This window comes from Ixodes scapularis, unplaced genomic scaffold (genome assembly GCF_016920785.2).
Source record: "Ixodes scapularis isolate PalLabHiFi unplaced genomic scaffold, ASM1692078v2 PGA_scaffold4__175_contigs__length_147842914, whole genome shotgun sequence".
Taxonomy (NCBI): domain Eukaryota; kingdom Metazoa; phylum Arthropoda; class Arachnida; order Ixodida; family Ixodidae; genus Ixodes; species Ixodes scapularis.
In genome coordinates, this window is record NW_024609879.1 from 92,064,246 (window position 1) to 92,088,167 (window position 23,922).

At 47.9% G+C, this 23,922-nt stretch overlaps 3 protein-coding genes across 3 annotated transcripts; all 3 read left to right on the plus strand.

Annotated features, from left to right (window-relative positions):
- Positions 1–6,140: 6,140 nt before the first annotated feature.
- On the plus strand, positions 6,141–8,927 carry LOC121837812. Its single transcript, XM_042293632.1, has 3 exons — positions 6,141–6,227; positions 8,477–8,806; positions 8,908–8,927. Exons 1-3 carry the CDS (start codon positions 6,164–6,166, stop codon positions 8,925–8,927), a joined length of 414 nt encoding a protein of 137 aa, XP_042149566.1. The 5' UTR covers positions 6,141–6,163.
- A 32-nt stretch (positions 8,928–8,959) lies between these two features.
- Positions 8,960–10,763, plus strand: LOC120848913 (neprilysin-1-like). Its single transcript, XM_040221000.2, has one exon. It carries the CDS (start codon positions 9,013–9,015, stop codon positions 10,531–10,533), a length of 1,521 nt encoding a protein of 506 aa, XP_040076934.2. The 5' UTR covers positions 8,960–9,012; the 3' UTR covers positions 10,534–10,763.
- Positions 10,764–16,144: 5,381 nt separating this feature from the next.
- LOC121048443 lies at positions 16,145–22,974 on the plus strand. The gene is made up of 4 exons (XM_040504777.2): positions 16,145–16,255; positions 18,733–18,900; positions 20,682–20,780; positions 22,697–22,974. The coding sequence occupies exons 1-4, from the start codon at positions 16,145–16,147 to the stop codon at positions 22,796–22,798; spliced, it is 480 nt and encodes a 159-aa protein (XP_040360711.2). The 3' UTR covers positions 22,799–22,974.
- Positions 22,975–23,922: the final 948 nt, after the last annotated feature.

Consider the following 23,922-nt stretch of genomic DNA (forward strand, 5'->3'; position numbering starts at 1 on the left):
AATGAAAGCACGTAGTCCTTCAGTCGCTGTGGAAGTCTTCTTTCACGTACTGGCCGACTGTAGAGTTGAGTTGGCGTAGTCACGGTTGCTTCCGGGACGCAGGGGTGAGTACTGCTACCGTTCACGCTCTCTTCAAGGGGAGGTATGGCGGAAGGTGTTCCCGGATTAGATACAGCGGGGCTGCTGGTCGCCATCGGGATGAACGGTTGAAGAGGATCTTGAACCTCGAGACTTGGGAACACAGAGTTAGACGAAGGCACTTGCGGGGATGGACCTGGCACAGCAGGTTCAGAGCTGCAACTAGCTCTACTTGTAGCTGGACTGCAGACAGGATCGGGTGGAGCCGTGACAGTAGGGTTGCCCAACGGAGAATGGTGTCTTATCGGAGCAGGTTCGTTTTCATCTTCATCATCCCAGGAAAGATCTGCATCCTGCTGCTCTGGTGGAATGAACGCTCTTGTTAATTTGTCGGCGTTCCATATTCGCCCGTCAGCGAATTTGTAAGTGGCCGGGCCCACTTGAGTTTGAATAATTTGTGGCGTTGAATACTTAGTTTGTAATTTATTCTTGTGTTGTGGTCGATAAATCCGGACTGCTTGGCCAGCGACGAACCTCGGCCACCGAACAGCCTTTCGAGAGTCCGAGTACGACTTCATGTTCTGTTGGTAACTACGCACTCTCGCATGAAGATCAGTCCGGCTTGACGAGACAGCCAGAGCTTCGGGGGTCGACATCCCTTGAATGTCTAACTTGGACCTATGGGTCCGTCCATGAAGCAGTAGGGAAGGTGCTTGGCCTGTTGCCGAGTGGGGAGTTCGTCGGTAAGCTTCCAGGTAGTCCCGGACAGCATCCGGCAGAGGGCGTCCTTGTACGGCGGCTAGCTGAAGACATGACTTTAATACGCGATTAAACCTTTCCACTTGGCCATTTTCTTGAGGGTGATATAAAGATGTTTTGGAATGCTTAATTCCATGCTGATGTAGAAATTCTTGAAACTCGTGTGAAACAAACTGGACGCCGTTGTCCGAAACTATTTCGCAAGGAAGACCCTCGCGGGCAAAGACAGTTTTCAGGAAGTTAATAACAGTTGTTGAAGTTACTGATGCCACCGGTTGCACTTCCGGCCATTTTGAGTGATAATCTATTAGTACGAGAAAGAAACGTTGACTCGGAGGTGCGTGTTCAACCGGTCCCACAATATCCAACCCCAGCTTTTCCCACGGTTGTTTGGGAAACTCAACTGGTTGCAATGGTGCAGGTGCTCTCTTCGCAGTTTTGTCAGTTGAGTTACATACTGTACAATGTTGAATCCGTTCTTTGATTTCCTGAGACATTCGGGGCCACCAGTACTTGTCTCGGATGATGGTCGTTGTCCGGGAAATACCTTGGTGCGTCTCGTGGCCCAGTTGGACGATGCGGTCACGTAACTGTTCAGGTACCACAATCTTTTCCCCTTGGAAAAGGATCCCGTTATGTAAGGACAGTTGATCTCTTACATTGAAGTAAGGTCTCAGGTCGGTCAGGGCGAAGCTATCATCCGGCCATGATGAAAGGGTATATCGAATCACACGAGGAAGGACAATATCTGTGGTGGTAGCTTCTTGAAAATCCGTTAGTGTCAAAGGAAGCATAATAAGGGAAACTACGTCCTCTTCGAACTGCGTACCGTTTTCTGTGTCTGACACAGGAAGTTTGGAGAGGGCATCGGCGACCACGTTGTCCGCCCCTTTCTGATACTTCATTGTAAAGTTATAATTTAACAACCTTGCTGTCCACCGAGTGATCCGGAGAGGTCGAACTCCAGACCCTTTGTTAGAAAGTAAAGTTTTCCAAGGCTTGGTGATCGGTGCGAATTACGAAATGACGACCCCAAAGGTAAACATGCCATTTTTCGCAGGCCCAGAGACATGCCAGTGCCTCTTTTTCTCCGGTGGAATACATGCGCTCAGCGTTAGTAAGTGAGCGTGAGGCAAAAGCTATTGTCCGTAGTTGGTTTCCTATCTGTTGTTGCAACACGGCACCCAACCCATACATGGAAGCGTCAGTGGATACCACGACTGGAAGCGTCGGATCAAAAAGAGAGAGAATTGGTGCATTTTTAAGGCACCCCTTTACTTTCCGGAAGCTGGCCTCTACTTCTGGGGACCAGACAAAAGGAACGTCCTTGCGAAGTAATCGACGAAGCGGCTCTACTAGAGTGGAACAATGCGGAATAAACTTGTTGTAGTACTCCACAAGTCCTAAGAAAGCTTTAAGCTTCGATGGATCAGAAGGAGCCTCAAAGTTTTGAACATCGTCTACCTTAGACGGGAGAGGAGCTAGCCCTTCCGTGGAAAGACGGTGTCCTAAGTACGATAGTTCTTGAACCCTGAAAACACCCTTACGGTTCAGCTTCATCCCTGCGCGTGAGATGCAGGACAATACCTCTCGTAGGTTTTCGTCATGTTCTCTCTGCGACGAGCCATACACTATGATGTCATCGAGATAAAATCGGACACCTTTGCAGTTCCTCAAAACCTTGGACATGATGTCTTGAAAGGCCGCAGGTGCTGAAGCCAGTCCAAAACAGACTCTTTTAAATCGAAAAAGGCCTTCATGAGTGATGAAAGCGGTCAAATCCCTGCTTTCCGGGGCAAGCCGGATTTGGTGGTAAGCTGAGGCCAGGTCCAACTTAGAAAAGTGAGAGGCTCCTTGCAAGGAGTTCAATAGTTCTTCGATATGTGGTAAAGGAAAAGAGTCGATGATGATGGCCTGGTTCGGCGCACGTAGGTCCACGCACAGACGAATACTGCCATCTTGTTTCCTAACCACAACAATGGGCGAGACCCACTCAGACGCATTCACGCGCTCAATGATGCCTTGATGTTCCAGCCTGAAACTTTCTTCAGATACCGCATCACGCAACGTGATGGGCAACCGACGTAACTTAGATTGAACAGGTGGCACGTTGTACCGCACCTTGACGGTATGGGTGTGATTGTGCACCAAACCCAGCTCCGGGCTAAAAAGATGCTGGAAGTCTTCGAACCCGGGAGGAAGCTGCGATACGTCCCGCGAAGTCGAAGATGCAGAGTGCGCAACAGCTGTCGACTGTGGGGTTCTTGATGAAACTTCTAGGTCCACTTGCTTGTCGGGTGACAGATGTGCCTGTGACAGGTTAACACCCGGTTGTGAAGAAAACAGGATGCCGGGGACATCTGACGAACTTGGCTGGTGCGGTGGTTGGCGGGACAAAACAGTGAACGGCCGGCGCTGTGGAACTTTAACCGACGTCACATCTTGCAGGGGGTCCGGTCTTCCGTCAGCTGCGTTAACATAAGAGCAGCTGTGATCAGCTCCCGACAGAGTAATTTGCAACTCGCGCACAGCATCGATGCCGAGTAAGGAACGTCCATTTTGACAGACATAGAACTCCAGTGATGCAAAACGGTTCTTAAAAACGACTTGGCCAGTGAAGCTTCCAAGGACAGGAATGGTTTCATGCATGTAGTGAACAAGTCTTCGTGCAGGTGGATGTAACTGAATCTGTCCGGAGCGATTAATGTCATTAAAAATTCTCGCGTTTAAAATCGAGACGTGGGATCCGGTATCAATCAGGAGCTTTAAAGGTAGTCCATTTACCTGTACATCAGCGATGAAGGCATTTAGTCGGCTTCGGTCGACTACAGGGGCGTCGTCGACGGACGTGACGTTATACTGGTAGTCGCAGTCGTCGTGCACTCCAACCGTGGCTGGGCCGGATCTCCACGGAGGTGAAGGGCCGTGTTGACGTTCATGGGCGTGGCCCCGGGAAGGAAGGGACGCTTGTCGTTGATCATATACGAAGGAATCTGACGGTGGTCGGCGACTCCTACAAACAGCGGCGAAGTGGCCCACCTTCAAGCAACGGAAGCACTGAGCGTGGAGTGCCGGACAGACGTCACGCGCATGGTTGCGACGTCCACAAAACCAGCAGAGGTCGGGGCCGCCTGCTCGCTCGCCCATTCGTGAAGGAGGAACGTCACGACGCTGTTGCGGACCCACTCGCGCTTGCGGCCGCGGTACATGGTTGACTGCTGGAGGGCAGGGAGTCATCCGGGACGTCCTTGGTGTTGGTGTGTACTGACGATAGGACCAGGTAGAAAAACCTGGGTGGCCATCTTGGTTGAGTACCTGGGATGCCAGTCGCCCTTGACCATCTTGATATCCCCGTCTTGGTGCGTGCGCCTGTTCGAAACGGGGTTGCTCGATGTACTGGACTTCACCGGAGCTTGAAGATGTCCCCGATACCGACGTCTGGCGTTGGTGAAATTGTTCGGAGGTCCGAGCCAGTTGCTCGAATTGTAGAGCGAGCTGTACTGCCCGGTTAAGTGTAGGTACCGCAGTGCCAACGCACTCACGTAGGATACGGTCCTGAACTCGTCTGGAATCGAGGCCCTCAAGGAACACGTCGCACAGATGTTCGTCTAGTGCAGTACCATATGCACAAAAAGAACCCTGATGTCTTAGAGCAGCCAGAAATTCTGAAACTGTCTCTCCAGGCAGCTGAGTCCGAGAGCGCAGTTTCTTGCGCTCCAAAGCAACACATCCCGAAAATTCAAAGTGTTTTTCGAGCGCGGCTAAAAACGCTTCAAACTCGTTCAGATTCTCCGTGGCCGGCACGGTGTTCAGCTGAAAAGCAGAGACAATGCGCTGCCCTTCTACTCCCAACATTGAAAAAAGGACATGCTTCTTCTGAGCCGGCGGAACGTCGTGGATACCGGTAGCATGGAGGTACGAAAGAAAGGCCTCCTTCCACGCCGGCCAGGCCTGTACAGGTGTGCCGGGAACGGCCAAGAAGACTGGAGGTGGAGGAATCGCCGCCGCGATATTAGTCAATACTGATTGAGCCATTGTCAAGTAGGCTTAGATGGGCATGTGCATTCTAATATCCCATCCTCGTCGCCATTTTGTAATTCTCCGCTGCTGTGGGGTCAAACAAGCCTTGAACGCCTTTGGACCTCACTAGATCCGCGCTTACATGGATGGTGTCGGCCGGCTCCGGGGCAGAACCTGCCGATGGGAACGAGACGACAGGCAACCGATCTCGACGGTGACGAGGGCAGATCTGAGGCGAGCGCCTCGAGCAGATTTATTTTTCATATTTTTGGTGGCCGAGTCATGTCTTGCCGTCACGCGGCCCGTGGTTTTATACAACACGTGACACGTGCAATCGGCGCATTGTAGGTGGTGCCATCTCTGAATGAAGGACGGCCGTAAACATAATCACTACACTCCGCGAGCCGGCGGGTGGACCCCGACACCTCATGGATCACAACTACGCAGCGAGCGGAAACGTCTCTCTTCGCCAGACGACGGGGTAGACGAATCGTACGATCCCGATGAGCAGCGACAGCGCACCAGACAATCCAGCAGAGCCTTGCTTATAGGAGCAGCCTGCCACAGGATTCGCATCCCCTGCCCGTGAAGCTGAGCAGACGAGCTTCGGTGCTACTTCGAAGAATCCGCACCGACACCGCCTGCACTCCGCGGCCAGGCAAAGTGGAAAACGTCAAGTGTCCGCTTGTCGCGATGCAGCTACTGCACAGACAACAGGACTGTTAGAACACCATGGTCTCGTAAGGGTCTAGGGTCAAAAAGACGTTTGTACAAGAGTCTAGTGGCCTCCCTGGAAGACCGGATCTTCACCCCCAGTCCGCCAGGTATCCAGGTCGTCGTCTTGCGCTCACTTCTGTACTTCATTTTTGAAGTGGGCATCCAGGTGCACATTTAGATTCCTTCTTTTAGTGTTGGTGCCGTGACGCCGAGACCTCGCAGCTACCCAGGCACCTCGCTCCCCCCCCCCCCCCCCCCCCTCCACCCACTCACAAATGTATCTCCCGTGTCTTATGGCAAATAAACATATATTACTACACTATACAAACTGACTTCCTCTAGTAACGTTGACAGGAAAACACCAAGGGGTGTGCACATAGGTCACTTCTCACGTGACACCCGCGTGTCATTGCTTACCCGGGACACCGCGGGACGAAAACGACGACGACAAAGGGGCTTGGCAATCGTTCGAACGATGATGCCCGAAGGAGGTAGAAGCATGATAGCTGCAAGTGGGTCTTCAGCTCGGTTCTTACCGCGAACCCGGCAGGCCGACCGGCCACCGACGAAGGACACAGCCGACCACGTCATGGCGAGGGACACAGCCGACCCGCCCAAATGGGCATTTGGATTCCTACCGATGTCGCCAAGAGGTAAGTTTTATTTACCATTCATTCTGTGAATAGGCTTCGAATGGGGCAGGCTTGAGTTGATAGACTACTAGATATTAGGTCACACGCCCAATCTAGGGCACCGTTTAAATGCAATAAGCTTGGTTATTTTCCAAATCACCCCTCCTTTCACTCCTTACCCACTGAAAACTTCCAGGCGCAACATCGAAACGCAGCATGTCGCCTTCGATTCACCAAGCTCGACTTTTAAAAAGGGTAAATTGAAAGGGTTTGGAGACTAATAGACAGGGGGTTGGAGCGTTGGGACCACTGCCTCATATTAGCTCGTGCTCACAAAGCCCGTCCCGCAAGTCCGATCGTAGACAGAGAAAGAAAATAAATAATGACTGTAAAAAAAAATACAGGTTGTCAAAAAAAAAAAAAATTACAGGGTTTTTTGCACCGAAAAAATAAACCAGGCATCGCCGAACGCTCATTCTCCGTCCAAAGGTAGAGCCAGAGGTTACAGCCAGATGCCAAAATTTCAGCCCGATCCGATACCTTATTCAAAAGTTACAAGTGATTTTCTGAAAACTTCAATGAGAGAAGGGAGCCCATTTTTTCCCGTTTTCTGTTTTTGGCGCAGTGGAGCTCCATGTATTCGAGAGCTCCGTCTGCCGCCATTTTTTCATTAAAGTTTTCAGAAAATCACTTATAACTTCTGAATAAAAGATAACGGTTGGTGCTGAAACTTTGGCATCTTGCTCGAACGGCTGTTGCTACGTTTTCTGACGTAGTTGGAGCTCAACGCAATGTCTAGTTTATTTTTGCGGTGCTAAAGGGGTATTCACACGAGGGAGAAATCCCGGGGATTTCTCCCCGGCACGCGCATATCACGAGATGAAAACGCGAGGCTTTTGCACATCGCAAAGCCTGTCGTTTTCGTCGTGGGATGCGCGTGCCGGGGAGAAATCCCCGGGATTTCTCCCTCGTGTGAATACCCCTTAAAAGCCGGGTTCGGATTTCTCACAAATACCCGGTAGACAACCTGGCACGCAACAGTTGAAACACCAATGTTTCGGTGACTTGTACTGTAACGTAAGAAAACAGTGCTGTGTGAACCGGCCTTTAGGCCTAACCTTTGGCATAACCCTACGTCATCACCTGTCACATATGATTACGTTATGACGTGCCCTATTAAGTTAGGCCTAACTTTAGTCGTAATCACGCAAGGTTACTTGATTATGTAATCCTGTGTATTCAGGCCCAATGTGAGGATAGACCTGTTCTATAATTACGTAAGTTGCGTGAATAACCAATGAGGACGTGTTTACGTGATCACGTAATCTTAGGTAATCATGCCCATGTTAAGGTAGGCCTAACTTTACGATAGGTAGGCCTACTTTAGGTTGGGCATAATTACGCAAGATGGCCAGTATTCTGCGTTTATAGAAATACACTCCTGAAATCTCGGCCCCGTCACGGCGGCCGCAATGCCTTGCCGGTCCGAGGAGGCCAAATGAATGGGAAGATGGCGAACCACTTTCGGGACAGCACACCCGGATTTCGTAAAAACGGCTTCCTTTAATTCTTTATTATTTCTTTGCTAGACAAATATAAAAAACGACATAAACGACAACAAAACATCTAGGATTATTTTTGAGGCAAAGTTCGATTTAAGTCATATCACAGAAAAACCGGTATTATCTAAATCACGATTTAAATCATCTTGATATTTATTTTCCTGTTTCGAACTGTCTTGCTAAAAGTATCTTCGCTTGCATACTGCACCTGCTTGTGCGCAATCATGGCCGGGCCACATGCAGCCCTGGAAAAATGGGATGCCATGCAGCCCATTCTTCAGCGTCGAAAAATTTCGTCGTCAGATTTTTACCATAACCTAGAACGAGCATTAAAAAGTTCTGGATGCTTATTTCCCGTCAAAAATGGAACTGTGGTATGCGCCCATCATTTCTGAATACACGTGTTGTTTTCAGCGAACTGACGACAAAGTTCCGCAAATTGCCTTCCATGCCATCAGGATAGTAGTGTCTAAGATTAAAAAAAAAGAAGCTTAGAAAAGGGGTTTCTAAAAACCTCCGACGTTTGGCCCAGAGATTTAGCTCATATTTCAAGTTCTTGGCAGAATATAATTGTGGAAACTCACTCTCAGTGCGCGCGCTGTAAATGACGACCTCAAATATGCAGTCCGCAGTTCATAGTATTTGTTGTCTCGGATGTGCGAATGTAGACGTACACCTTACGGTCATCAACTTTTGTCTTGTATGCAGGGGGCGAATCCACTCGCGACGCAGAGGGGATGACTCTCCGTGAGCGGCAAATTTCAACAGCCCTGTTTTGGTTCACCTCGTCCGTTCTTACGACCCTTGTTGGCACCATCGTACTAGTTGCTTTCATCATTCCTGCCAGCCAGAATGAACGGACCCTAAACTGCGAGACATCGGAATGCCTCGCCGCTTACAGGTACCTTCACGAGCAGCTGGACTCCAACGTCCACCCTTGCGATGACTTCTACGGACACGTCTGCCGCAAGTGGAGCAAAATCCGCGAGGGTGTAGGTTTCCTCTCAGACTCACTCGATCGCTTCTTAGTCAAGATAAGTACCACCCTGCAGAACTCCAAGCCGCTGGAAGCAACTTCTTTGCACCACATTCTGCAAACGGGACGCCAGCTGCTGAACCAGTGCTTCGCATTCATGCAGAAAGGGGAGCACAGTATTGAGCATGATGTTCAGTCTGCCATGGACCTGATGGACATAGCGGGAATCTTGGCCAGCACGTCGCCGCTGGAAGCGCTTAGGCGAGTGATGCGGATGTCTTTCGACTACAACATCAAAACGATCGTGGGACTTCGTCCACTTAAGCTGAGGGGTACCGTTTACCTCCAGCTGCTCAGCGGCGCACCCATTCGGAACGAACTCTGGCTGGAGGTGACGGATCGCGAGCTTGAGTCCTACTTCGCAAACGTGACCAACATCTTGTGGCGAAACATGGACGACTCGTCGCTTGCCGCTACTCTGGTTCGTATGGACAGGGAGGTGTCCCTGCTTCTCGAAGGACCATCGCAAGACGTGTGGTTTGATGCTGAAGCTTTCAGCGCGGAACCTGATTTTCCGCGCGAGCTTTGGGAGGATCCCCTGAAAGAACTTGTTTCGAACCAGCGTGATGACGCGATAAAAGGTGCAATTTTAGTCACTGATTACAACCAGACTAGAAGCCTGCTGACTTTTATTCAGACCTGCCCCACGAGATTCGCGTCTTCTTATCTGGTCATTCACGCCTTGGTCGAGGTGTTGAGGTTCGACTTTGCGAAGCGTTTCGAAGACACGTCCCAGTCCAGAGTACGGCACATCTGTTTCGAAGCGGTCAATCGGGCCCTCGCACCTGATTGGTCGGGAGTGGTCCGTACCCTCCTCTTCACCGACGCACACCTCGCCAAAGTCGCAGCAATGTTCGACGATATAAAGCGTACCTCCACTTCCAAAATCTGGAACGGCTGGATGAATAAATCGATGGGCGACATGGCCCGCACAAAACTTGACAGAACGACCCTAACATCGCACGGAACGCTATTTAGGAATTCCACTCGCGTCGTGTTTCGTCCAACATTCGAGGGGTTCCTAAACGGCACGTTCATCTTCAACTACATATCGCTTCTGAAATCTTCACGCCCTCAACGTCTGCAACACCCAATGGACACGTTGCAAGCAGGGATCGCATCCCTTGAGGTACGAGGGCAAGCCCTGTACTCGAACAGGCACAGAACACTCTTTCTACCCTTGATGTTCCACTACGACCCCGTCTTCTATGGCGCCAACGTCGCTCCCTACTACAACTACGGAACTCTGGGCGCCATCTTCGCGAGGGGTCTGGCCGAGGCCATAGACCCTTTCTCTTCCTGGAACTATTCGACATCGAACTGGTGGACGGAAGAGGCGCTGCGCGAGTTCTCGTACCGGATCTCGTGCTACCGGAACCTCCACGACAACGCCCGGCCCCAGAAGCCCCATGACGTGGACAAGCTGACTCCAGAGGTCCAGAGCAGTCTGTTCGCCTGGCTTCACGGTTCTCGGGTCGCCTACGCGAGCATGGAGCGTAACTTCACCAGTTCGTCGACGCGGTTTGCCAAGAAGAGGCAGTGGAAGAAAGCGCAAAGAGTGTTCTTTCTTAGGTTCTGTCTCGCGTCCTGCGGACTGGAGCGCAGCGAACCACTCGGTCCGAGGGAGAAGTGCGTTTGGCCGCTCCTGAACATGCCCGAATTTGTGGAGGCTTTTGACTGTCCCGCAAATTCGTTCATGAAGGTGCGTCAAAAGTGCCACCTCTTATGAATGACGCCGCCGCCACGAGGTTTTAGAGGAAAATGGGAGCATGTATTGTTGTAACTTGTCGGGACTCCAGGTCACCTTAGCATGCGAATTCACTATCGTTGCTTTTCCGACGATAGCACTATTTTAACAGTGACACTAAATAAGGTTTTAAACACAGTTGTCATAGAGCCTCTCGAACACGACACTGTGTCAATAATTTTATTGCACACCCAAGTCGGTATTTATAATAAATCGATGTAATCAAAAAATGCTCTGCTCATCTTAAAAAAAAAAAAAAAGAATGACACTGATTTGAAACGAAAAATCTCATCAGTCTGGGGTGTAATCCGGGATTAAAGCTCACCGAATCGTCTTAAGTATTGTAATGATGTCAGTCGTTGCCCTCTTTTTACTTGTCTAGCATGAGTTCCGAAGAATACCATTTTGACCCCTCGGTGCCCATGGCGCGTCAAAGCATTGCCCTTTCTGGTATACTCACCTCGGCAAGCAACTACAACGCTAAGGTCAAGAAAAGCATGTTTGGTTATGTCTCTTTGTGAGAAAGCTGGCATCGACCTACGTCACTAAAAGTGGGTTCGCCGGAAGTCACGTAAGTTTCACTCCTCGTGCTCTCCGCGACAGTACCTAAGACTTTTTTTTATCTTTTTTTTATTCTGCTCTTTGTACGAGCGATCACAGAAAACGGAGTTTCAGTTCAACTAGCTTTTTATTGCTGCACCGTTGGTTAGTTCGCGTGCTGTAAAAGTTGAGGACGAAGAGTCAGTGGATCGACGTGATGGAGGTCAATGATGAAAGCGCTGCGAGTACAAGCCAGTGTACGAGTGCATGCCGTCAGTCCAATGATACAGAGCTATACTGGGCACAAAACAAGCTATCAAGTTTAAAAAAAAAAAAGTTTAGAACCCTTGCAGAAATTAGGATTGCTAGCATACGACACGCCCGATCGTATTGCTGAAGGTCGTTGAATCATCGAATCCTCTTCAGGCTGAGGATGCCTGCCGTCTAAACAATACGAACTGGTGAGTGTACCAAGTACAAGTAAACGTCAAGCATAAAGTACGTGTCTTGTCTAGAACATTAGTAGAACTTGTTTACTAGGTGCACATGCAGCCGATGCGTCGTGATGCCTGAATTCAAACCTCTTGAGTGCCGCTGCTGCAGGGAAATGGGCAGGAAACTTACAGACCTGCAGTTGAGATCTCACATCGATACCTGTGAGTTTTAGTAAATTTCGCCTAGGGTTGTAATCTTCATCACTAAAGTGCATCGAGCATATCCATCGCCTACCCACGAATTCTAATAGCTGTTCTGCGGGAACCGCGGCCAGCCACCGGTCCATCTCTTGTATGTCTCTCGGAAATGCATGCAGTGCGATCTCTCCTTCAGTTGCTGAAATACCGGGGCAGTCCCTCGCACAGCACCTTCTAGGCATTGTAGTTGATCACGTCAATTCACTGACTCCTCTTTTTCTATTTACAGCTACATTAAGCGATGAAAAGCAAATAAAAGAAACCTTGTCTGCTTGGATCGCTCGTGGAGGTGCGAAGAATAACAAACATTTTTTTTTTTTTAATATTACACGCTTTCGCGGTAAGCACGAGGAGGGATACAACTCACGTGACTTCCGGCGTTGCCTCCCTCCTCTGCCTCCCTCCGGACCGTCCCTACACCTTGTGGTACACTGTTACGTCACAGTGCACTGGCGGGAACTTTGAATTGGGCCTCGTATTTCAATTTTTTTATTAAGAAAAAACTACGCAACTCTATAGCGAAACCTTTTTTTTTTTTTTTTAATGTGTCAATTCAACAACTAGCATAATTTTTTTTTTTTTTTTTTTTTTTTGCGTGTTAGTCGCTTTTTAAGTAAACAAAGGGACTTGCTGTCAATAAGACCGTCCTCGGGGAAGCCCGGAAGTCGATGAATGTCGGAGACGTTCCATGTTGACAGCGACTTTTCGGGAGTGAGCGAAGTCCGCGTAGCAAAGCCCGTCGTCTGCTAAACCCAGCTCATCAAAACCGCCACCGACTCTGCGGTAACTCTAGGTAACTCTTGTCTCATGGAGCTGCACTACAATGTTCGCTCAGCGGAGTCACTCTCGACCACAAAACATTTATTTATAAGGGCGAGGGCTGTCAGTTCTAATGTTTGTGCACAAGTTATACGGCAGGCTTTCCGAAAAGCAGCCAAAAAGTTTCAGTACTGATAATGGCTTAGAAACAGGGGAAACGGCACTTTTTCTTGTTTTTCCCAGAGAGTCTCAGGCATTAGCTGGTGTCAAGCGATGGCTGTCGGTGGTGCCACTTAGTGCCACTCACCCCCAGCAAAGCAATCCTCGATCCGCGATCCAGATTACTACAATCGACATCAGTGGTCTAAAGCAAGAAAGAGGAAGATCGCGTTGGTTTTTTCGCGTTGCAGACGAGAAGCATCATGCGTGACTGAGAAGAAGATTAAGAAGATAGACCTTCTAAGGACAACTCGGGGGCCTGCATCAGTGAGTACGGTACTCATATTCCATCCCCGTGGGTAGAAACGAGACCGAACAAAGAAGGTTGTATACGCTATTGTAGATATTCCGAACCAGAAATGTAAATGTAAATGTTTCGAACCTGTTTGATGGCTTGCGATTGGAACTTGCATGCGTTGTTCATGCAAGTTGATGAGTATGTACTGGCGGCCATAACTGTGTGAGCGACTGGTGAACGCTTTCTGACGGCAAGCTTCCACAGTTCTTTTGCAACGTGCATTCCGCACCATCAAGATTACCGGTCTTAGCAGCCAATACATGTAAGCTCGTTCTGAGCATGCGCTCTAAACATCGCCCTCAAGTATACGGCGTCCAGTGAATATTGTTGGTACTTACTTGAAAAGAAAATTTCCAAGCATCTACCGTGATTAACTAGGTTTAATAGAAACAATATCTTTAGAGTCTGGGGACACAACGTGTCCCCAAAGACTTTTTTTTTTTTTTTTTTTTTTGCAGAAAAAAATTATATATATTAGAAATCGCCAAGCGCTCATCCTTCGCCCAAATGTAACGTTAGAGGTCCGAATTAGATGGCGACGTTTCAGAACGAACCGTTATCCTCTTGAAACGTTACAAGCCTGAGGAAAACCTCCCACATCCCTCAGAGATGTCTACGTCAGTGTGCATTTCCGAGAATGCGTGAAGTATTTGACGTGTGATGCCTATCGCGGGGATGAAAGAGAGGGGTTTCTCCCCCGTGTGAATGCCCCTTCATTTGTTCCATAAAAACACTCCTGGGCGTTTTCAGATAAGATCGAACAACCATGTCCAATGACCATTTTCAATTTTGATGAAAAAAAAAATATTTTGCTGGCTTCATACCCAGAAAAATAAAACCAATCCTTGTATCCGAAAAAAAAGAAAATTGTCTTTGCGAAAAAATTTTGTAAGCACTTCTTAGTCACGTGCGCGTTTTGCGTATCGCGCGATGTTGACATTTCGGGCGGCTTCCCCCAAAAAATACTGTTCTGGCTACGGGTCTAGAAATATTTACTGACAAATTAGGCACAGGAAGGATTTATAAAATGCATTAACCACTGAGTATTAGGGTCGTTATTTTGAGAAAAAAGTATCGCAAATGCGGCACATTGCGCAATAACGCTCTGGAATAAAGATTTTTTTTCCCCTCCGTATCTATAAAAGCTAAGGTCTTCAAACTTTGCCACTGTGTCGCCATGTATATAGTGCATCTTTTGCGTGAAATATTGTTCTCCTGGTTAGCGAGAGAAACTTGCGAGAATTGCTCACACAGGGCCGTTTAACTAAAAATGCATTATTTTGAAAATCATATAAAAAATAAAACCATCTTTAATTCTTGAAAACGAACAGCGAAAAAGACGGGACGGAAGACAGGAGACAAACAACCGCTGAACTTACAACTGAAGTTTGAATCGTCAAGGCACAAGCCATATACACGATCAAACAAAGGAAACACACAAAGCCAATAACACCCCACTGAAGCCCGCACAATCATCGCACATGCTGTCGTCTTGAAAGGAAATCTAATTCTTTAGCTTAGATTAGATTTTCTTTCACCGCGACAGCATGCGCGATGATTGTGCGTGTTTCAGTGGGGGTGTTATTGGCTTTGTGCGTTTCCTTTGTTTGATTAAAACTTCAGTTGTAAGTTCAGCGGTTGTTCGTCTCCTGTCTTCCGTCCCGTGTTTTTCGCTGTACGTTTTCAATAATCATGCCTTACCAACACGCCCAAGCTTCCATTCTGAACAGTTCATCTTTAATATCCTTTAAACTCTCTGAAATTAACGTTTATAATATGTATACTAACAGAGTCTGCGAAAACATAATGCAATATTTGTGTGGCCTTAAAGTTATAAAGCGAGAAATATGGCCAAATTGACGCTAATTACGCGGTTGCCATAGATGGGGCGTGCAGATACCCGTTCTCTATAATTTCATTATTATTAAAAAGCGCAAAAATGCTACGGGATGGTCAGGAAAAGGACAAATTAACAGCACAAAGGTGGCCGGTAGTTTTAAAGAGAAAAGTCCTAATACATTTTCGTACAACCGACCCAAAAATGGCCATCGAGGTGCGCCACCCTGTAACATGTTTCGCGGTACCTGTTTTAACAGCCGACGCATAGCGTCTCCGTCTACGCGACGTAAAGGAAGCAACCGGAGCGACTTTGCAAACAGAGGAGCCTACAACGTCACACCCCGCGGTTGTTTTTTGCGTCTTTTCTCGCGTCTATTGACGCACTCGGGTCAAATGCTTGGGATATTCAAATTCACGGGACAAAAATGCGCTAGAATTCACTTCTAACTCTTTTTTTTTCTCAATAACTTTTTTTTTTTTTTCTTTTTTTTTTGTCAGCGCACTGGGTCAGTGGTCTTGAGAAAATGCCACCCCAATTTTCTTCAAATCACTCACCACCGAAAAAGTGAATCTACCGCTTATCTCCTCCAGGTTCATTTGGGGCAACAAGTCGTTGTACTGGTCACGACAATCAATCAAGTTCAATCAGTCAATTAATCTATTTTTCTCCGTTTGAGAGGGGAAGACAAGAAAAAGAAAATCAGCGTTTAGCAGCTTGGCGATGTCTTCGCCTCAGCTTTGCTACATTTGCAGAAGGGTACATCGCGGTTACACCTTTTCGAACGTACAAAGAGCCATAGCGAGATCAAAGAGGCTACAATGACAAAACAAAAAAGTCTTACACCAAAAGAACAAGTATATTTACGTATTCATTGTACTCGAAATGTTGACCAGTTAGCACATGCGCAAAAGTGGTAAAAGGAACCCCATCATACCCCCCCCCCCCCACACACACACACACAGAAATACGCACAAGAGCAATGAATGTATTAGTCAAACAAGTTACGAATTTAAAGTTTCAAGCCACTGTTCCGGTTTCCAGTTTTTAGGGGAAAGAAATTTAAAAAAAAATAGAATCTAAAAAACAAAACAAAAAAGAATGAACTCAGATAAACCCCGAATTTTCGTCAAAAAATCAACACCGAATTGGACGAAAAATAAACTCCGAAAACACGGAACCCTATACTTCTGAGCTTACAGGATCTGGCGAGTGATCTCCCGACTCCGTCGGCCAGACTGGACCGATATGAGCGACGATCCGACAGAGGCCCTCAAAGATGCCAAGAAGTCTTCCAAGGTCGCCGTCAACCCCAAATACACGGTCACCAAGCACGGAATGCTCAACATCGCCGAAGTGGTGAGGACTGTCTACGCGGTACGCTGTGAGACATGCTCCCCCGCGACAGAGAAGCCGATTTCTAACGCAATAAGCAGACCTCAAGCGAAAGAACGGGCGATCGTGGTTCCATCGAAAGGGCCATGCCGGCTACCACGCGCTTCAAATTGCGGGGAAGTTCGGGGCATTTATCTACCACGTACAAAACGAATTCTTCTAAGATTAAGCGAAAGAATACCGAGACAACCGATGAATCTGTTTGTTTGTTTTCGGATACAAGCACATTAAAGGGATACTACAACGAAATTTCGGCGCTCATTTTTTGGTCTATATGAGTTCAAAAGAGCAGTATCACATGGAACATACCAATATCTTGTTAAAAAGTCTCGAAAAGGAATTTTAGAACGAATTAAACGATTAGCAAAGAACACCTGGTGGATGTCGCTAACGCCTCGTTTGTGATTCTCGTCTAGGAACCTTGACAGCTAGTGACGGAGGTTGTCTCGTCTCCGGCCACGACGAGAGAAGGGGGGAAGGAGGAACTCCCCTCTTCCCGAGAATGCCTTTTGTGTGTCGCAGAAGTCGCTATTGTCCCCCTAGAAGATTATAGAAAATTAACCCGTCACTCAAAATTCGTACAAAAGCAGCCGCTTCGGTGGCTGGAACGACTAGGCCATCCTCTCGACGTCAGCCTCGCCGTAGCTTTGCTCGTCTTGAGACAACCTACGTCACGATTGCGTTGGATGTCACGTGCTCTAAGCTGGGCCTTCTCCGAGCGCTTGCCAGAGTGGGCCGTTTATAACGAAAAATGCAGCCACTCAGGATCAAAATACAAGCGTGCGATTGTCATTTACGGATATTGTGGATCATATTCAACCTATTTTTGAACATGACGGGAATATTTCAAATTTCGTTGAAGCATCCCTTTAAAACGGTTAGTAATAGCGAAGTCAAGCGAGCCACTCGTGTTTAATGAATATGTCTATGCGGAGCACAAGATCTTCTGCTTCTTTTTGCAGTGGGTTGTGTCGACGTCAAAACGTGAAACTCTGATTGGCACTGGTTCAAGGACAGTGGGTAGACCTCGAAGCAAGCTGCCTCGAGGTCTACTCACTATCCTTCAATCGGAGCGAGTTAGAGCTCGGCGTTCTGAGGTCACGACAACCCCTACAAAAGTAGCAGACGAACTTACCCTCCGACACGAACCGATAGTCAATCGCGCAGCGGCAAAAGCGCATCGTCGCGGCGGTCGTAGTCTATAGACCTTTTTCGTGTTTTCTCGTCCCCAGCCGGTATGGGCGACGAAAAAGTAATAAAACGTTTCAATCTTTAAATAGTAAAAGAATAGAGAGGAGGCAAAACGAGAATGTGTGACGGTTATGCTTATATCGTAAATGCCTTCTATTGGCGTGGCGACGGCAAAAAAATGTTTTCGCCCATATACTGGAAGTGACGACAATTCAAGGTGGCGGCGCCCTTGTGAAAAAGGTATCACAAGCTACCTCCCGTTATAAAGGTATCACAAGCTACCTCCCGTTATAAAGGGTACAGCCATTAGCATCCATCCAAATTCATCCAGCGTTCGCTATCAGCGGCTATACGGACCCCAAGTTCGTCTGCTTCAGGTTGTGGTGACGTCAGAACGCCGAGCTCTGCAACGTTAAGGTCCGTTCCCACTCTTGCAACCGAGTACGACCGAGAGAGACCAGACCGGTTTTTAATCCTCTTGCGACGTCTTAGGACCAGCTCCGCAGCAGCGCGCCCGGTCCTAAGAAGTCGCGAGAGGATTAAAAACCGGTCTTGTCTCTCTCGGTCGTACTCGGTTGCAAGTGTGTGAACGGGCCTTTACTAGATTACTTCAGTTGTGGAACTCCTGCGGAAGGGGATAACCCCACTCACTCACTTCAATCCGCCTGCCGTCGTTTGAAGCGCCATCTAGATTTTCGTTTCATAACTGCGTATTCTATAGAACAGACCTTGAACGCCACCTAGACGCTGTGTTTCGAAACGTATCTATTCAACAGAATACAGCGCAGTTACCATAGCAGCCGTCTGGCGCGTCGATCGACGGGAGGCGAGTCGTGGTGAGTGATGGGGGGGTGAGTGATTGGGGGGGGGGGGGGGGGGGTACAGTTCGTGTAAGCAGCGTCTTTGAGGTCTGCCCACTCTCCTTCAATCAGAGCCAATCAGAGCCCGGCGTCTTTCTGACGTCACCGCAACTCCTGCGCAAGAAGCAAGCGACTTGCTGTCCGCATAGCGATCACGCACCGTGAATGCGGCGTGACCCTGCGTTCTTTCGGTGTGTGATTGGTTTAGCCGATGATACCAAACGCACGAAGACGACGACCACCGTGACGGCGCGCTTTCGAAGCTGCCCCGATTGGCTCCGTCCGTTCGTGGCGTTGACTGCAATGGAAGCTCCAGTGAACGTTTATACTCTGATTACGAGTGTATAATACGTATACCCGCATAAAAGATCACCGCGGACCTTCGCGCAGTGCGCGGCAGTGGCATCGGTCGTCTGCGTGCTACTGTCTGGCACCGAGCATACGGCGTCGCGGGTGACACTGATGGTGTCGTTCGCCTTCGCCTACGTGTCCTCGGTAATGCTGCTGGGAGGCATCTCATCGCCCTACACTCAGGCCTACCTCCCGCTCTCTCTCTACGTGAGTACTACTTCGCTGTCTGCCTTGAGCTATAGTATAGGGCCGTCAGCCTTCGAATGTTCGAGAAAAAAAGAACGCCACCGAAAATAGCCTGTTGTATGCGGTAGCAGGGTCATTCAGATTGTGCAAGACGATGACTCCACGTCCGGTTTCTTTCTTTCCATCAAAGAGTATGCTGTCATCATAGTCGCAAAGTGGAAGACAGCGATCCGCGCATGCTACGATGATGCATTGTGTGGCAGGTCGTTTCCCGTGTTGATGGTTTTAAATTTGTAGAACGTTGGGCCATCTGGCGTACTCAGTGGGTGCATTCCGACGTCTCATACTCGCATAGACCCTACTTTTGCTACGTAAAAATGCATCGGTGTCATGTTCTGCGTGAGTGGCCGAACCACGGATAATAGTCACGTTCAGTTCCAAATCAAAAATTACTAAAAAGCCAAAAAAAAAAAAAAAAATCGCGTTTTTTTATTACTATAGTTTCCGCTTCATCAGCTGCGGCAGATCGCCTCCGAATAAAATGGAAACAGACGACATCGGGCTGATAGCTTTCATTTGACGCTCGGGTATGGAGGAGGTCTCGACAAGGCCGCTAGAGAAAACTTGAGGCGGGTGACGAAACATCTGCGTTGCGGCTTGAAGCGATCCAAAGTGATCGAGCCCTTCGCATGCAGGCGGTGCAAAGGCTGCGATTGTTATCCAACAATAAAGACAAAATGTTAAAAAAAAAAATATGGAACTAAAAAGTATGTTCGCTGAGCGATACTTTTATACGGCCATTACGTTTGTTCCGCACTTATTTACAAAATTCCTTTCAAATGTATTCGTATGCACACTTGAAGTCGGCCGCGAACGGCGATTAAGTTTTTGTTCGTTGACGCGAGTGTCAGCCCATGTCTCACAATCACATAAGCCCTAACTCCGCTACGTAAAAAGGCATCGGTGTAATTAATTAATTAATTAATTAATTAATTAATTTTGTGTGGCCCACGAACACCATGGCGCATTTTTAGTTTGGGGGGGGGGGGGGGGGGTCGTACAGGCAAAAAAAGGGGGAGAAGTTGTTCTTGCTGGGATGCAGAACTGTTTCTCACAAAAAATTAAAGGGATCCCGAGAGAAAGGAAGTAAGAGTGACTATGGATGATGTTGTGAATCACTGGCACGTGCTCACGTGTACACACACATATGTGCACGTCCACACACACACACACACGCACATAGATGGGCACTTCTTGCCCCAACAAAGACAAAAATTGTCTTTTCTGGGTTGGTGTTCCCTGCCACAGCCTCTCTGACAGGCCGCGGTGGCGCTCAGGAAGTTTAGTAGCAGTTGCTGAAAAGCACGACGCCGGCGTGTAGTTCCAGTCGGGTATAATATGTCATCTATTTTCGGTGCCGTAATGCCAAATTTGGATAGTTCTTGGAGGAATTCTTGTCACTGTATTTTTCCAGATTAGTATGAAACAGCAGAACAAAAATAGAAAAAGGAAGAGAAACTGTTCTGCGCGAGTGGCCGAACCGCGAACCTAAGTCACGTTCAGTTTCTGTCCTGCTCTGTTGACCACGGAGAGCACGACCGTCGATAATCACCTACTTTCCATGCATCGTCGATCAAAACACGACTGCAGGAACGTTTGCGTGGTTTGATTTTGTTTTGCCGACCGAAGTGTGAAGTAATACTGAACGTGACCAGAATTGGCGTACAAACTGATTCAAATTAGAAGTTCCGATAAGATTTCTTTGTTTCAGCGTCTTGAACTTCGTGAGTCGCTTTTCGCAGTTCCTGCTGTACCACCTGGTGGGCAGCAGTTTCTTTCTGATCACCTCCGGCTGGCTCCTCTCCGTCGCGAAGGAAGAGGTCCTCGACAAAGTGGCTGCGGTGGGTAGGGGACATTTTACGTCGCCACTTCCACTACCAGACACTCAGATGAACCGTGTTTCGAACCAGTTCTTCCAAGAGCACGTAGCTTCAAAAATAAAAAAATAAAAAACACTAGTATTAGTGTTATAGGCGTTATCGAAAAAAATAAAGTCACTGGTTACGAACAGAACGTAAGGGCGTGAGTAAGCTTGTGTATGCTGAACATTTTGAAGGCACCAGAGATTCAGGAAATACGAAATTTGACACCAAGAGAAGAGAAGGAGAACTCGTTACTTGAACATAAAAGGAACGCGTTACATGCTGCCGATACAAACGTAACGAAGGTTACGTTTGCGTTACTTTTTATTTATTAATTAGATCGTTCTAGTGTTTTGACGTTACAAGAATACGTAAGCACCATATTCAAAAAAAAAAATGTCTATGCAGAAAATAATTCCTTAACTACGTTATTATTATTATTTTTTTACTGTTTTGATATTGAAGGTAAATGTGTGAGGAGAGCACGAATGCATATGACTTGGCGTACGTTACCGAAAACTGTAACTCGCCACATGTAAGGCTGTTACTTGTAACGCGTTACCGCCAACACTGACTAGCACGCAAGGGTATAGAGACATAGTTTTCTTTTTGACATTTTGTTTAAAAAAATATTCAGCAATTTTTTTTTTCCTTCCACCAGAAAGCTCGTTATATTTTTACGGCGATGCGTCCATCACCTAGTGGATAACGACGCCGCGTTGGTGCATTTTCGGCGCCCCCCAAACAAGGCGTCCACGAGACTGGACACGAATGTCAACCGAAGGATGACGCAGCACTCGTGGTGAAGTCAGTCAGTCGGAGTCTTGAGAGCAAGAAAATCAAAGGAAGTGTTGCTGAGCCGGAAGCTCAATATGTCACCTTTTCGTGGTGAAGCTGTGTTGCGCGACGGTCATATTTGGGTGACCCCGAAAATTTGAGACGGGGCGGCCTATAATAGGCAATTAGAGGGAACCAGTGGATCTTAATGGGAGCATGCAATGGCGCAGAGGGAGAGAGGACACGCGAAACAAAAAACAAGAAAGAGGGGTTGATCAAGCGTGTGACCGTGCTTCGTTCCAGCACATTCTCATTAGTAAGTGTGACAATGTCCCGAACGCGAGTTCTCCGCTTATTGCAGTGTCTCTGGTAGAACTTTCGTCAGTCGACAAAGATCAATCGTATCTTTCCGAAATATTTCCTCTCCCCTCTCTCAAAAATCCAAACCTCGATTGCAAAAAAAAAAAAAAACTCTAACGTTTTGTTGTTTTTTTTTTGTTGTTTTTTTTTATTGGGGCGCTGTTTACAATGCCGCACACAGACGACACACAATAACACTAAAAGCTACCCATGACGTCATATGACGTCACAGTATCGCGTGACGTCATGGTGTCACGTGTCACCACGAAATATTTATCCCCTTAATTTGGCCGGGAAACATTTAACGGTAACTAGTGGCCATGTCGCGTGACGTCACGTCACGACTTACACAAAACAGACCCGGGTGGACGCAAGGCCAAACTGTTCGAACACGTTGGAACGCTGACGGTGAACACTGGACGCCGCGGCGTTTGGACGCGTTCGAGGAGTGAGTAGAGAGACAGAGGCAACTAGGCTTTGCTTCTGCCCACAAGTCATTCCAACCAGAGATCGGTGTTCTCACGTCCTCGTTCGCTTCCGACTCCTCCTTTCCCTTACTTTCTATCCGTATAGCAGACGACGTGCTTCTGTTTACCCACAGCAGCGCCGCAGCCCGCCAGCACCCTCTCGGAGCAGTCCTCCAATCAGAGCTCGGGGTTATGGCGTCAACCTCTGCACGATGATTGGTCCAGGCGCAGTGGTAGCAGACCGGATGGGTCCCCCAAACTCTACAAATCGCCATTTTACTTCCCCTGCAGGGATTGGGCCTCGGATCGGGAGTGGTGCATTTCCTCCACGGCCTGTACACGTTCGTCACCGTCTTCGACCAGCCCATAGCGAAAAGCGCCGGAGGACAGTGAATTCGGTCCTGCAGACCCAGGTTCCTTCCGGTGTCGCGCGGTGCTACAAATTGTAAAACTGTTAATTTCAATAATGAAACGATAATTTATTCTCTCGAGAATTTCTCGGTTATTGATGAACGGGTTACAATGTCTTCTGACGTGGCATCCGCGTTCGTGCATTAAAAATAGTAGCGAAAACTCGAACAAGAACTGTGAACTGTATATACTTAAGACGAGATCATGTATATGCACGGAATAAAGAGTACGCAATGTGCCGTGTGTGTATTCAGATTCGTCCAATTACGTTTTTCTTTTGTGTGTGTGTGTGTGTGTGCGTGTGTGTTTTTGGCTCAGTTTGTCTCACATGATTTTAATCCCTTTTCTAACCATTTACGTTACATGCTTAAGTTGCCAACAAAAGCTTTTTTTTTTTTTTTTTTTACGGTTGTAAGTACATGCTATTACCAAAAAAGACCCTTTTGCCCTTTGATTCGGCCCAATTCCCATTGGTAAAGGGAAGCTGAAGCGGTTTTGTATTTAAGGAAACACACTTAAATCGTCTTCATTTAACCTCCTACCCGAGCGTGACGTCACAAAAGGATTTTTCGGAATCTCCACTTTTACGTACCTTCAGCGCCTATGAAAGCTATGCACGCGCACTCTTGCTATTTGAAAAGGGCAGATTGCCAGTAAGCAAGGGACGGTTCTCGTCTTAATTGGCATTAGAAAGGCCTTCGACATGGTCCCCCATGTCGACATGGTCCCCCAAGAACCTATGAAATCAGGGCTGACTATACGGAAGTGAAGCTAAGAACAACAAGACAAAGCGAAACCGCATTGGAGTTCCACAGAGAGCGGTGCTTTCCCCCACACTATTTACAAAAGGGATGGCACCGCTCCTGTGGCAACTTCATGAGATAGAAGATCTAAGGGCCATGGCACACGCAGATGCCTAAACCATCCGGAGCTGCGAAGGAACCCAGGAGTGTTAAACGGAAATGCTATAACGTGGCCTAGCCGTGCTCTTAAACTACCTAAAAGAAATAAAGATGCAGCCATCACTAGAAGAAGAAAAAAAACACCATTTATGGCAGAGGGGAGAACAACAAAGAGCTAGGATTAACCTTTCCCGGTAACACCAT

Excerpts from the sequence above, each read along its gene's own strand:
- LOC121048443 (XM_040504777.2), top strand. The coding sequence starts at position 16,145 with ATGAGCGACGATCCGACAGAGGCCCTCAAAGATGCCAAGAAGTCTTCC. Across the intron at positions 16,256-18,732 it reads TGCTCAACATCGCCGAAGTG|TGCGCGGCAGTGGCATCGGT; the intron begins GTGAGGACTGTC and ends ACCTTCGCGCAG. Across the intron at positions 20,781-22,696 it reads TCCTCGACAAAGTGGCTGCG|GGATTGGGCCTCGGATCGGG; the intron begins GTGGGTAGGGGA and ends CTTCCCCTGCAG.
- LOC121837812 (XM_042293632.1), top strand. The coding sequence starts at position 6,164 with ATGGCGAGGGACACAGCCGACCCGCCCAAATGGGCATTTGGATTCCTA. Across the intron at positions 6,228-8,476 it reads CCTACCGATGTCGCCAAGAG|GGGGCGAATCCACTCGCGAC; the intron begins GTAAGTTTTATT and ends TCTTGTATGCAG. Across the intron at positions 8,807-8,907 it reads TCGCTTCTTAGTCAAGATAA|AAAGGGGAGCACAGTATTGA; the intron begins GTACCACCCTGC and ends GCATTCATGCAG.
- LOC120848913 (XM_040221000.2), top strand. The coding sequence starts at position 9,013 with ATGCGGATGTCTTTCGACTACAACATCAAAACGATCGTGGGACTTCGT.